Source organism: Anolis carolinensis, chromosome 6 (assembly GCF_035594765.1).
Source record: "Anolis carolinensis isolate JA03-04 chromosome 6, rAnoCar3.1.pri, whole genome shotgun sequence".
NCBI lineage: Eukaryota > Metazoa > Chordata > Lepidosauria > Squamata > Dactyloidae > Anolis > Anolis carolinensis.
In genome coordinates, this window is record NC_085846.1 from 118,408,124 (window position 1) to 118,422,542 (window position 14,419).

The 14,419-nt window shown below is 44.7% G+C and overlaps 1 protein-coding gene across 1 annotated transcript; it reads left to right on the forward strand.

The window, feature by feature from the left end:
- Positions 1-1,088: 1,088 nt before the first annotated feature.
- On the forward strand, positions 1,089-9,080 carry galnt4 (polypeptide N-acetylgalactosaminyltransferase 4). The gene has a single exon (XM_003225920.4). The coding sequence runs from the start codon at positions 3,430-3,432 to the stop codon at positions 5,179-5,181; it is 1,752 nt and encodes a 583-aa protein (XP_003225968.2). The 5' UTR covers positions 1,089-3,429; the 3' UTR covers positions 5,182-9,080.
- The last annotated feature ends 5,339 nt before the right edge of the window (positions 9,081-14,419 follow it).

A 14,419-nucleotide genomic window follows, 5' to 3' on the forward strand; every position in this document is an offset into this window, starting at 1 on the left:
TTCTGTATCTTTGATTTCCATTTTTTCTGCCGAAGTGAAGTATCTTGCATTTGTCCCTGTTGAACTTCATTTTGTTAGTTTCGGCCAATCATCTCTCTAGTCTGTCAAGATCGTTTTGAATTCTGCTCCTGTCTTCTGGAGTGTTAGCTATCCCTCCCAGTTTTGTGTCGTCTGCAAACTTGATGATCGGGCCTTCTGACCCTTCGTCTAAGTCGTTAATAAAGATGTTGAACAGAACCGGGCCCAGGACGGAGCCCTGCGGCACTCCACTTGTCACTTCTTTCCATTATGAAGACGATGCATTGGTGAGCACCCTTTGGGTTCGTTTGCTTAGCCAATTACAGATCCACCTAACTGTAGCCCACATTTTACTAGTTTGTTTGCCAGAAGGTCGTGGGGGACTTTGTCGAATATTATTTGAGAACACAGAAATGTCAGAGTATTTGCAGCGCAGCAGTAGTTGGATGGAAGCAGTGGAACGCAGAATGAAGAGACACTCAGAGACGTTGGTAAAACTATTTACAAAGTTTTACTGTATGCAGCAGTAATCAACACAAACAGATTGGCAGACAACAGACGAACAGGACTGCTCTGTTCTCCAACAGAACTTGACTCGAACTCTAGGCAGACAGAACTCAATTGAACTGAACTGATGCAATCGTTATGCACAAACACTTGTGTCTGGATACTCCCTAGTTCCAACCACACATCAAGGTCATCCTAGCTTCTTGGCAATTAAAAGGAAGGGGCCTGAGGCTGTGAGGGACGCTGGGAGTTGCAGTCCAAAACACTTGGAGGGGCCATGTTGGCTAATACCTACCTCAGACCATTTCCCTTTGGCTCTCTTCTCCTCTTTTGTGGACCTTCATTAAAAGTAATCTCTCCCTCATCTTCCCTCGGAGTTATTTCCCTCAGCGCTCTTTCGTTTTTCCCTCAGGAAACCTAATCCTGGCCCCTCTCTCTTTCTTTCCCGCACTTTCTTGTTTCCCGCCCTTTTCCTGGAGGCGGTTTTTCCCCTCAGAGAGAAAACGGAGAGGATGACGACGACGACGACGACGAAGAGGAAGAAGGAGCCGAAGAGGGCGGGCGAGTGGGCGGGAAGAAGCCCGTCTTCCTCCCTCCGCCTTCCTCCTCCTCCTCCTTCTGAGGTAACTTTTCCGAGGCGAGGCGATTGGAAAGCCGTTGCGAGACGGCCTCTGAGGGGAAAAGAAGAACGAGAAGACGCTCCTGAGGGGAACAGGGCTCCCTTCTCTCCCCTCATCGCCTCGGACTTGGCTCTCTTCCTTCCCACAGCCGCCCTTTTCTCCTCCTTCGTGTCTATATTATCCGGGAAGGACTCTTTCCTCACAGAAACCGGGGAGAAGGAAGGAAGGAAGGAGGAGAGCAGACTCGCTCAAACTTTGAGGCGATTTGGAGAAGCCATAAAGCCACACTTGGGGAGAAGATCCTGAAAGAAGAAAGCTCCTTGGCAGCCATGGGCCTCCTCTCATGAAGGCCACACTTGAGGAGCAGATCCTGAAGGAAGAAGGCCCCTTGGCAGGCATGAGCCTCCTCGCATGATTGCCATCTGAAGCTTTCCCTCAGCTCAAACTTTGCTCTCTCCTGAGGTGTTTCGGAGAAGCCACAAAAGCCACACTTTGGGGAGAAGATCCAGATGGAAGAAGGCGACTTGGCAGCCATGGGCCTCCTCTCATGAAGGCCACACTTGAGGAGAAGATCCTGAAGTAAGAAGGCGCCTTGAAAGCAATGGGCCTCCTCGCATGATTGCCATCGGAAGCTCTCCCTCAGCCACAGAGCAGACTTGCTCAAACTTTGCTCTCTCCTGAGGTGTTTTAGAGAAGCCACAAAAGCCACACTTCGGGGAGAAGATCCAGATGGAAGAAGGCTCCTTGGCAGCCATGGGCCTCCTCTCATGAGTACCATCCGAAGCTCTCCCTCAGCCACAGAGCAGACTTGCTCAAACTTTGCTCCCGCCTGAGGTATTTCGGAAAAGCCACACTTTGGGGAGAAGATCCAGAAGGAAGAAGGCGACTTGGCAGCCATGGGCCTCCTCTCATGAAGGCCACACTTGAGAAGATCCAGAAGGAAGAAGGCGACTTGGCAGGCATGGGTCTCCTCTCATGAGTGCCATCGGAAGCTCTCCCTCAGCCACAGAGCAGACTTGCTCAAACTTTGCTCTCGCCTGAAGTGTTTTGGAGAAGCCACAAAAGCCACACTTGGGGAGAAGATCCAGATGGAAGAAGGCGCCTTGGCAGCAATGGACCTCCTCTCATGAAGGCCCCGCTTTCCATTGGAGGCTCAGTCAGAAGAGGCAGGTGCCCAAGCCACCTTCAAATCCATTGCCACCCTCGATTGCAGAATGAAGAAGAGATCAAGAGACATTATGGAGCTGACCCCAACCACTGATTAGGACACTTGGAGGCAGCTGGCGATCCCATATGCCTTCTAGGACCTTCTTGCTCTCAACTGATTTCTGGAGTCTATCCCTGGTGGTCCCAGCAAGAAGTGGGAAGAAGCCATCCTCAGTCAGAAGAGGCAAGTGCCCAAGCCACTCTCAGATCCATTGCAGAATGAGGAAGAGATCAAGAGACAATATGGAGCCGACCCCAACCACTGATTAGGACACCAGGTGCCTGGAGGCAGCTGCCTATACCTCTCCTGGGACCTCCTTGCTTTCAACCCTTCTTTCTTGGAGTCTATCCCTGGTGGTCCCAGCAAGACGTTGGAGGAAGTCATTGCAAGACCCATCACCATCCTTCCAGGAAGAGATTGTATCCAGTGCCTGTTAAATAGGAAACGCCGACTAATTAGGACACCAGGCACCTGGAGCCAACTGTCCTTCAACCTCCTGCTGCTCTCAGTCGTTTTCCTCATGTTTTCCTGTCCAGGGATTCACTACCAAGGTCAAGAAAACGTAATTGATTTGGACTACTGACTTTTTTTTTTTTGCGGCTGATGTAATTTATTTGGACTACTGACTTGTTTTGCAGCTGACAACCACCCTCTTGTTCTCCTTTCCATTCTGCTGGATTCATTGAGACTAACCTGGACTGAATCAACTGCTCATTCTTCCGTAGAGATAAAAGAAGTGATGTCCAGCGGCTGTGAAATAGGAGACCCTGACTAATTAGGGCACCAGGCACCTGGAGGCAGCTGCCTATCAACGTCCCAAGACTTCCTTGCTGATCTCAACCATTCTCCTGGTGCACTCTTCATGCTTTCCTGGCTTTGGATTCACTACCAATGTGAAGAAAACATAATTTATTTGGATTATTGAGTTCTTTGTGGCTGATGACTACCCTCTTGGTCTCCCTCCATTCTGCTGGACCCCTTGTGATCGATTGCTCAACAGCATCTTGTATTCCAGCCACTGGATTCCTGAGACTCTTGATGACTGGAGTCTAAGTGTGTGTCTGTGTCCCGCTTGCCATGAAGGTCCGACTGTCCAGGAAGGGGCCCTACCTGCTGCTGGGGCTCCTGATTGTCGGGGGCACTTTCTTCCTGGTGGAGCTGTCTATTTCCAGCCTCCAGGCACCTTCCTCGGGGGGCCTGGGGGATGGGGCCACCAAAGGGAGGTGGGAGAGGCATTTTTTGAAGGGGGCCGAGGAGAGGGAAGAGCTGGCCCGGCCGGTGTACCAGAAGCCCCCTCCGGACCCCCATGGCCTGGGGGAGTGGGGCAAGGCAGCCCGCTTGACTCTGAGCCCTGAAGAGAAGAAGCTGGAAGAAGAGCTGGTGGAGCGCTACGCCATCAACATCTACTTGAGCGATAAGATCTCTCTGCACCGCCACATCGATGATGGGCGCATGCCAGAGTGCAGGTCCAAGACCTATGACTACCGGCGGCTGCCCACCACCTCCGTCATCATCGCGTTCTACAACGAAGCCTGGTCCACTTTGCTCCGGACCATCCACAGCGTTCTGGAGTCCTCACCGTCCGTCCTGCTCAAGGAGATAATTCTGGTGGACGACCTGAGCGACAAAGTGTACCTGAAGGGCGAGCTCGAAAAGTACATCAGCAACCTGCAAAGGGTCCGCTTGATCAGAACCAACAAGCGGGAAGGGCTGGTCCGGGCCAGGCTGATCGGTGCCACCTTTGCCACGGGCGACGTCCTCACCTTCCTCGACTGCCATTGTGAGTGTGTCCCTGGGTGGCTGGAGCCGCTTCTGCAGAGGGTGGCTGAGAACAAGAGCGTCATCATTTGCCCCGTCATCGACACCATTGATTGGAACACCTTTGAGTTCTACATGCAGCCGGGAGAGCCCATGATTGGGGGGTTTGACTGGCGGCTGACCTTTCAGTGGCACTCGGTGCCAGACTACGAGCGCCAACGGCGGAAATCTAAAGTTGACCCCATAAGATCCCCGACCATGGCTGGAGGCCTGTTTGCTGTCAGTAAAAAGTACTTTGAATATCTTGGCACCTATGACATGGGGATGGATGTGTGGGGCGGAGAGAACCTGGAGCTCTCCTTTAGGGTCTGGCAGTGTGGGGGCATCCTGGAAATCCACCCTTGTTCGCACGTCGGCCATGTGTTTCCTAAACGGGCTCCGTATGCCAGGCCCAACTTCCTTCAGAACACGGCACGGGCAGCCGAAGTATGGATGGATGACTACAAAGAGCATTTCTACAACAGGAATCCTCCAGCACGGAAGGAAAACTTTGGCGATCTCTCTGAGAGAAAACTCCTCAGAAAGAAGTTGCAGTGCAATAACTTTGACTGGTATTTAAAAAACATATTCCCCAATTTGCACGTGCCGGAGGATCGTCCCGGCTGGCATGGGGCCATCCGCAGCATGGGCATCTCCTCCGAGTGTCTAGACTACAATTCACCGGAACACAATCCTACGGGGGCCCACGTGAGTCTCTTTGGTTGCCACGGCCAAGGGGGCAACCAATTTTTTGAGTATACGGTGAATCAAGAAATCAGATTTAACTCTGTGACTGAGCTTTGTGCCGAGGTGCCTGAACAAAAGGATTTTGTAGGCATGAGGACATGCCCAAAAGATGGCACTTTCATTCCAGAAACCATTAAATGGCAATTTAGAGAAGATGGAACCATTTATCATCCCCATTCAGCTAAATGCCTTAGTGCTTATCGTACTCCTGAGGGGCGAGCTGATATTCAGATGACGGCATGTAACGCTGGAGATAAAAATCAAGCGTGGAAGTTTGAGAAATAGAAGAGCAGTCAGCCTAGTCCAGGGTTTTCCAATCAAGGTTCCCTAGAACCATATGGATCCACAAGTGGTTATTAGGAGTGGTTATTGGGACAAAATAACATCTTTTTGAGCTGTTGATGTAATGATTTTAATGCAAGGTAAAAAGGTTGAGAAAAGCTGGTCTAGCCTTTGTCCAAAAGTACTTTCTCTTGAGTATGCAAAGGGATCTTGTAGCACCTTTGACGTTGAAAGAAAAAAGTTGGTAGCTTAAACTCACCTTAACTGGGTCTACATCATCAGATGCCATAGTAGACCAAGTCTGCTAAAGCTTATGCTACCGACTTCTGCTCTGTGTACAGATACAGACTAACACGGCTATGTCTTTGTCTCCAGAGTAGTATATATTTTACATAATTTTTGCTTCGTGTTAGATCACTTATGAAAAAGTTTATTTTAGTAAATATGAAAACTACAGTGCATTAACGTGAAGAAAAATATATTTTGGAATTTGCCTGTTTGAAAGTGCCTTATACATTCAACTATACTGTTCATATGAAACAAACATAGGTTATAGCAGCTTGAAAGTTCTTGTAGAACCAAAATTACTGTAACATTGTGGGAATAAGGTAAATGCCAGTGAAATTAAGTCCAGCAAGAGTTATAGATCATGTTTCAACACCTATTAAATTATGCAGGCAACCTGCAGTTAACATCTTGGTTCACATGGGCAAAGCAAGATGCATGGCTCTTAGGACATTGTCTGGATTGTTGAATTTAGGGTCTTGATTGTGCGGAGAGACAATTTCTTGGCTTCAGGGAACAGAGGATTTATAGGCTTGAACTTGTTTCTCCAATCCTCTGTGCAGATACAGACATCTTGCTTTAATTTAAGCAAGAGCAAGAAACAACTGCAATCTGGGCAGGGAGTAAAAAGAGTTGGGTGTTTTTCACTATTGAGACTAGAACAGAAACAATCAAGTTGAAACTGAGGTTGAAAGTACCAATGGGGGCATTCCTTTTTTCAGGTTTTTAAGTTCATAGAAATCATGAGAAATCTGGCTTTAGGGTTTTGAAAACCAAGGTGCCCATTAGATTCGATGCCACATGAGACTCGAGTAAATAGGGTAATTATGCTGCCCCTTTAAAATTAACTGAGTTGTTTTGTGAGTGCAATTTAATACATTTGACATGTAGAGGATATAATTTAGATTTCCCTGAGGGCCAAAAGACTTACTTTTATTTGAAAATGCAGTATATTCCTAGGGCAGAAATATTATCCTAAGGAGTTATAATTATGATGGGGAAAGGTGATCTTAACCAAAGGCCTGGGTGAAAAGCCAGGTTTTCCGACTCTTCTGAAACGCCATCAAGGTGGGGGCTTGCCTGATCTCCCCAGGCAGCGAATTCCATAATCGGGGGCCACTACAGAGAAGGCCCTCTCTCTCTCGTCCCCACAAACCGCGCTTGTGATGCTGGCGGAAGTGAGAGGACTATGTAACTTACCTCTTTGCAGGAGAAGGGAAGCAAAACTTAAGCAATATGTGTTCGTGTTCAATTGAGCTGTAGTTATTTATTGGGCTCAATCCATAACTATGAACTATTATGTCAAGTGCCAGTGCATTAATACCTTCTAGAGCCAGAAGCTTTTAGGGTACAAAGGCCAACGATCTGAAAAGTAATTGTGAAAGCTTTTTTTGACACCCAGTCACTCTAGCCCTGGAAGCAAATCTTACTCTTTGGAGTCATATAGAATCTAATTTTCACTTCAAAACTGGCTGTTCCAACAATGTCAGCCTTCAGCCTTTTAAAAGAAGAGACACTGACATTTCTTTATGCTGGGTAGAACAAATAGGACTTGTGGAATAATATAGCGTAAGGACAGGTGAGACGTGGCATACTCTGTATGCCTTTTATCACCCCTCAGCAAACACTTGATAGGTCATTCTATGCTTAAAACCTGAAAAACTTGTTTCGCTTAAAAGGGTATTTGGATAAACTACATAGGTTTGCATGGTGCAGGAAATATTTTCTCTGATACAATATTTACTGACTTTTTATTTTAGAATTGGTGACAGATTTATTTTATGGGGGGGGGGGGGGTAGGGAGAATTGCAATGCCTTAACTATTCTTATGGCTCTACCATAACTACTATTCTTTGTTTCTGTTAGTACTCTCATGCTTTTTCATATAATTCATAATCTCTTCTTTAACTGCCATTTTAGCCTTGCATAGTCATCTCCATAATTATGGGGTCAGATTTTTGCACTGAGGTCCATTCAAGGACTGCACAAGGCCTATAAATTGGGGTTGGGATGGGTGGGATCGAAACTAGAAGTGATGGGAGCTCCATTTCTGGACTGGCTATTTCATAGTCTGTGTTGGGGGCAGTTCAGGATCAGGTGCCCTTTTTTAGGCCAAAACTTACTCCAGAGAACATTTATATTTCATGAGGTTTAAACGGGGAAAGATAGAGGGATTTGTTGGGTGCATAAATAACCTGATAGTGTGCCCATCCCTGATAGTATGTGTAAAGAGCATAGATTTCCTGGTAATTCTATTATTTGCACTCAGTAGCCAAAGCCTTGTCCTGTTACATGAAGTGGAATAGAAGCTAATCTGTGACAGAGGACTGTATAGCACTTACCTCTTTGTATTATGACCCTAGGGACTTCAGCTACAAGTGTCTGGCATAATAGCACACTGAATGACCCAGGCCAGTCGCTAATAACAATAAACAACAATGCATGAAGGTGTACCAGAAAGATCCCATTGAATCATGTTTGTATAAATTTGTGGTGTAAAGCACATGTTTGTCTGAAAGTTCCTATTATTTTGGAATCTACAAATCAGAATTATGGAAAAATAATTGTACTGAAGCACTTCAGTGCAGTTGCTCTGTGCATGTTTGTCCAATATGATATGCCAAGGTATTTCTATGACACTTTAGTATTGTGATGATTTAATATCCTAAGGTGAATTTGTAGGATTGTTGCAAAATGCCTTAAATAGCCAGAAGTGACCTTAAAGGAGAGAGAGGGAGATACATTATTTTAATGTGGGCACCACAGTTGGGTCCATGTACTTAGTTCTCTGCCAAGCACTATTTCACTATGAACCTGTGCAAACTATGCAAATGTTATCACCTAATATGCCTTATTTCTTTTTTAAAGTTGGGAGGGGGAAAACTTGTGTGGTCTGCAAAGAACTGTTTACATTCCTAGGCTGAATGCTTTGTAGTATTGATCTGTGCTAATCTGTAACTGTTATCCAGAACTCATGTTTAAATCCTATTGGGCTTTGTGGGACATTACAGCAGAGTTGAACATGTGGAGCATCATGCTGTTAAGAAACTTGCACAAGGGAGGGGGGATGCAAAATTGAATTCAGTTATATTATCTATCGTAATAAGTGCAACTCCTTGTGGAAGAGCCAAGGATTTGATTATTGCTCTCCATGGAGACACTGTACGTATGTGTTGAAATTGATAAATCTTTTTTTTTTAACTAAAAAAAATGCATTGGCAATCTTTTGAGCTGGTGTGTTGCTACTAAATCGTGCGTAGAGATAATCTGTGGTGGAAATTGATAATGATTTTCCCTTCCTCACTACAGATCCCTCTGCACCCCCAAAACGGGCTCTAAAGGGCAAGGAAGCCCTCAGAGCTGATTTTGGGGAGCGCTAAGGATTGTAGGGGGAATGTAGGCCAATCACGTTTACAGGCTTCTCTCATCTGAATCATGAAGGTGTACACGCTACAATTATTTAATCATAAATATCTTTGGGAGTTTTTTTTTTACTGTGAGCCACTTAAAACTACTGATTTCCAGTATCTGTTTAGGACAGTCAATAACTTTATGTTGCATAAATGTTATACATTTCTTGCAAAAACAAATAAAACCCTTTCCAGTTAAATCTGAAATGACTGTCCTGTTGTCTTGTCTTTACTGATAAAATGTACTTTACTTGTGAGTCATTTCCAGCTTCTGGTTTTGACAAGGTTTCTGAGATGAGAGAGTGTGACACCCAAGGTCACCCAGTAGGTTTCCATGACTATTTTGACTCTCAGCATGGCTAGTTCAGGTTGGGTTTTGTTCTTGAAATTCGAAAAGTTGTACAAAGTAAAGTTGCAACAAGGCTCTGGTGGAGTGGAGAAGAGGAGCAGCAAAATGGACAAAAAGGCCACATCTAATTGGGAAAGTTAAGCAGGCTCAGCCCTGGTTAGTGCTTGGATGGGAGGCCACCAATGGTGCTTTGTGCGCTATTTCAGAGGGAGAAAACGGCAATCTGCTTCCAAGTTTTCCTTGCTGAAGGGACTCCCTTGAGTTTCATTAGGTCTCTGTATGTCAGCAGGCAACGTGAAGGCACGTACACACGCATGCAAGGGATGCAGATCACTGAGGGAGCCTAATTAGAAGGATCTCATTAGTATCCTGTGACCTACCCTGGCTGATAAGAGGATTTTTTCATGATATGGTTTCCCTATAGATTTCTTCTTTGGCCAGAGCTTTGCTGTGTTGCACATCAATGGATCTTTGCCAGAGCTAGCATTACCTGTTGATCATATTCTATTCTTGTGCCTAATAGTCATTGTTCTGTTCTCCAGGTCCAAAGCAATACACAAGGATAGCTTCTTCCGAAACAGCCGAAGAATGATTTTCAAAAGCCAATCTGCTAGAAGCTCGGTAATGATGGAATGACAATAAGTTTCCTTTGGAATGGCATTTCAAAACCTAGGGGCTGCGCCTCACTTTAAGTACAGCTCATGCACTTGTGGAAGGACAGAGTCATGCAATAGGGCCATATGAGGCAAGCCCTAGTGCCTTCCCAAAATAATTTGCACCAACAATGTCAGGTGAACATCTTTACTATGTACATCCATCCATACACGGGAATATATTTTAGTTCAATAACTGTGTTTCAGCCCTTCTTAAATCCAATGTAATGTAAGAAGTAGCCTTTGGTCTCAGCAATAGGCCTTGGTTTGATCAGAGTGTAGCGTTATAATTCCCCATAGGTCATGGGGAATTATGTTCATGTTGCCAAATATATTGCAACGAAAGTCACATTTGTAGGGTTTCCCATGATTAACCGCTTGCCTCCTGCATAACTCAAGCACATCTTGAGATTTCAGTAACTACGAAATATCCACAATGACATGATTGTATTTCCAGAGTAAGTGTCACGTTGCTGTTGTGTGCCTTTGTTTCCAGTACATGCTGACCTTATGGCAGGGTTTTATACTTAAGAGCTGTTCAGAAGGAGTTTGCCCTTGCTTTATTGCTATTTCGTTTCGTTTATTGCTATTATGTCTTAGCTATGATAAATTGTATTAATTATTTGCTTTTCATTTATTACGTATTTGTATTTGTGTGGCATTGAATGGCTGCCATCCATATTGTTAGCCGCCCCGAGTCTCCAAGGGGAGATGGGACAGGATACAAATAAAGTTGACTTGACTTGCTTTCCTGTGAAGCTGAGAGAGTGTGACTCACCCAAGGTCACATGGCCCAGTGGATAGTTGAACCCTGGCCTCCAACCTGATTTATTTATTTATTTTGTGTCAAAAGCATTGTTGCATAAATAAGTTTAAAACTGTATGTCTTGTTCCATTAGGAGTGCTTTGTAAGTTGCCCTGAGTCCCTTTTGGGAGATGGTGGCGAGGTAGAAATAAAGTACAGCAGAGTCTCACTTATCCAAGCTTCACTTATCCAAGGTTCTGTATTATCCAAGGCAGTCTGCCTTTTAGTAGTCAATGTTTTTGTAGTAAATGTGGCCATGTTTTGGTGCTAAATTTGTAAATACAGTAATTACTACATAACATTACTGTGTATTGAACTGCTTTTTCTGTCAATTTCTAGTAAAACGTGATGTTTTGGTGCTTAATTTGTAAAATCATAATGTAATTTAATATTTAATAGACTTTTCCTTAATCCCGCCTTATTATCCAAGATTTTCACTTATCCAACGTACTGCTGGCCTGTTTATGTTGGATAAGCGAGACTCAACTATTATTATTATTATTACATTCACCTGCTTCACGTGGGCATAAAGACCCAAAAGCTTTACAACATTCCAATGTGATGATAAATAATAACGAAGGATAATAACAACAAAGGGGGCCAGGCTTCCTTTTTCCTGCCCTAGACTAGAACTCGATTCAAATGACCGGAAAGGAGATTCCAATTGAACATTGGGAAGAACTTCCTGACTGTAAAAAGAGCTGTTCAGCAGTGAAACTCTCTGCCTCAGGATGAAGTGGAAGTTAATAATAATAGTAATAATAATACTTTATTTTTCTATCCCGCCACCATCTCCCCGAAGGGACTCGGGACGGCTAACATGGGGCCAAGCCCAAAACAGAGACAAAGTATAACAAGATTAAAACCAATATCAATGACTAAGAAACAATAATAATAATAAAAAAACTTTATTTATACCCCGCCACCATCTCCCTGCGGGGACTTGGGGCAGCTTACATGGGGCAGAGGCCCAAACAACATAGGACAAAATATAGGCAACATAATACAAATCACACTATAAAAAGAATACAGTAATACAATATATCAATTAAAACAAAAATACAGGATAAAAAATTGCATTTAAAACACATAAATGGTAAAATAGTAATAAATATAGGCTAGATTATTAAAAACCCTCTGGGGCTGATTAATTAATGACTGTCTCTCCAAACAATGTTCACAACAATCAAATAAAGTAAACAATTAAAACAACAGCATACAATAAAACACATAGTGACCATACAAAATGAGGTAATAATACAAGCATCACCACAATGGATAAAAAGTTCCTCCTTTAGAGCAGGCATGGGCCAACTTTGGCCCTCCAGGTGTTTTGGACTTCAACTCAGGACCAGAGTTGGCCCACGCCCAGGCTTTAGAGGCTTTGAAACAGGCGGGATGGCCATCTGCCGGGAGTGCTTTGACGGTGGCAGGGGTTGGACTAGATGGGGTCTGTTATCCTATGGTTCTATGGAAACACCGATGCCATTGTGTTGTCAAAGGCTTTCACGGGATCACAGGGTTGTATGTATTCCGGGCAGTATGGCCATGTTCTAGAAGTATTATCTCCTGACGTTTCGCCCACATCTATGGCAGGCATCCTCAGAGGTTGTGAGGTATGGAAAAACTCAGCAAGGAAGGTTTATATATATCTGAGGGAAGTCCAGGGTCCAGATGAGGGAAAAACTCTTGTCAGTTGGAGGCCAGCCTAAATGTTCCAGTTAATCACCCTAATTTGCATTGAATGGTTACATCTACTGTCTACTTTCTGCCTGGGGGCATCCTTTGTTAGCTGCCCCTAGTTCCCATGTCTCAGAGTGTTGCTTCTTATTTACTGTTCTGATTTTTGAGTTTTTTTTAATACTGGTAGCTAGATTGTGTTCATTTTCATGGTTTCTTCCTTTCTGTTGAAGTTGTCCACATGCTTGTGGATTTCAGTGGCTTCTCTGTGTAGTCTGACATGATAGTTGTTGAGTGGTCAAGCATTTCTGTGTTCTCAAATAGTATCCTGTGCCCAGGCTGGTTCATCAAATGCTCTGCTATGGCTGGTTTCTCTGGTTGAGTGAGTCTGCAGTGCCTTTCATGTTCTTTGACTCGTGTTTGGGCAATGCTGCTGCGTTTGGTGGTCCCTCTGTAGACTTGTCCACAGCTGCATGGGATACGGTAGACTCCTGCAGAGGAGAGAGGATCTCTCTTGTCCTTTGCTGACCGTAGCATTTGTTGGATTTTCTTTTTGGGTGTATACGGCTCGGGCCCTACCTATCTCCGTGATTGCATCTCCTCCTATGAGCGAGTGCGGACCTTGAGATCATCCGGGGAGGCTCTTCTCATGCTCACACCACCGTCTCAAATGCGGCTGGTGGGGACGAGGGAACGAGCCTTCTCGGCAGTGGCCCCCCGGCTCTGGAATGCATTGCCAAAAGAGATCAGGCAATCCCCTACATTATCCAATTTCCGTAAGGAACTGAAGACCTGGTGGTGTCGGCAGGTTTTTGAGTAATTACATTGGAATACCGCCGATTTCTGGGCCTGAATATATTGCACAAGATTTCCCTAGCCTAAAATGATACATTTTAATATATTGGGTTAATGGTTCCCGTCCCCTTGATCTCTAAGTGTGATTTATTGTTATAATTGTATTATTTTACTTTGCTTAATAATGTGTTATGTTGTTATGTAATGTTTGTGTTTTTTTATGACTGGAAACCGCCCTGAGTCCCATCCGAGAGATAGGGCGGTATATAAATAAAGTATTATTGACACAACGACGTTGTATGACACAGCAAACAAGATAGACATGCTGGATTTCGTTTCACAAAACCACAAGTCGAACACTTCCCAAGTGTCTAGGACTGTGTGATGTATTTTCGGATGATGCTGCAGATCCCAGCAGTGTGGCCTTTTGCAGTACGCAGATCGTAATTTTGTCAATGTCTATTGTTTCCAAATGCCGGCTGAGATCTTTTGGCACGGCACCCAGTGTGCCCATCACCACCGGGACCACCTGCACTGGTTTCTGCCAGAGTCTTTGAAGTTCAATCTTGAGGTCCTGATAGCGGCTGAGTTTTTCCTGTTGTTTTTCGTCAATGCGACTGTCACCTGGGATGGCAACATCAATGATCCAAACCTTGTTCTTTTCCACAACTGTGATGTCTGGTGTGTTGTGTTCCAGAACTTTGTCAGTCTGGATTCGGAAGTCCCACAGTATCTTTGCGTGCTCATTTTACAAGACTTTTGCAGGTTTGTGAATCCCACCAGTTCTTTTCTGCTGGGAGGTGGTCCTTGAGGCATAAGTTCCAATGGATCATTTGGGCCACACAGTTGTGCCTCTGTTTGTAGTCTGTCTGTGCAATTTTCTTACAGCAGCTGAGGAGATGATCAATGGTTTCGTCAGCTTCCTTGCACAGTCTGCATTTTGGGTCATAAGCTGATTTTTCAATCTTGGCCTTAATTGCCTTTGTTCTGATGGCTTGCTCCTGGGCTGCAAGGATCAGGCCTTCTGTCTCCTTCTTCAGGGTCCCATTCGTGAGCCAGAGCCAGGTCTTCCATTATTATTATTATTATTATTATATTATTATTATTAATTGCCTTTGTCCTGATGTCTTGCTCCTGGGCTGCAAGGATCAGGCCTTCTGTCTCCTTCTTCAGGGTCCCATTCGTGAGCCAGAGCCAGGTCTTCTATTATTATTATTATTATTATTATTATTAATTGCCTTTGTCCTGATGTCTTGCTCCTGGG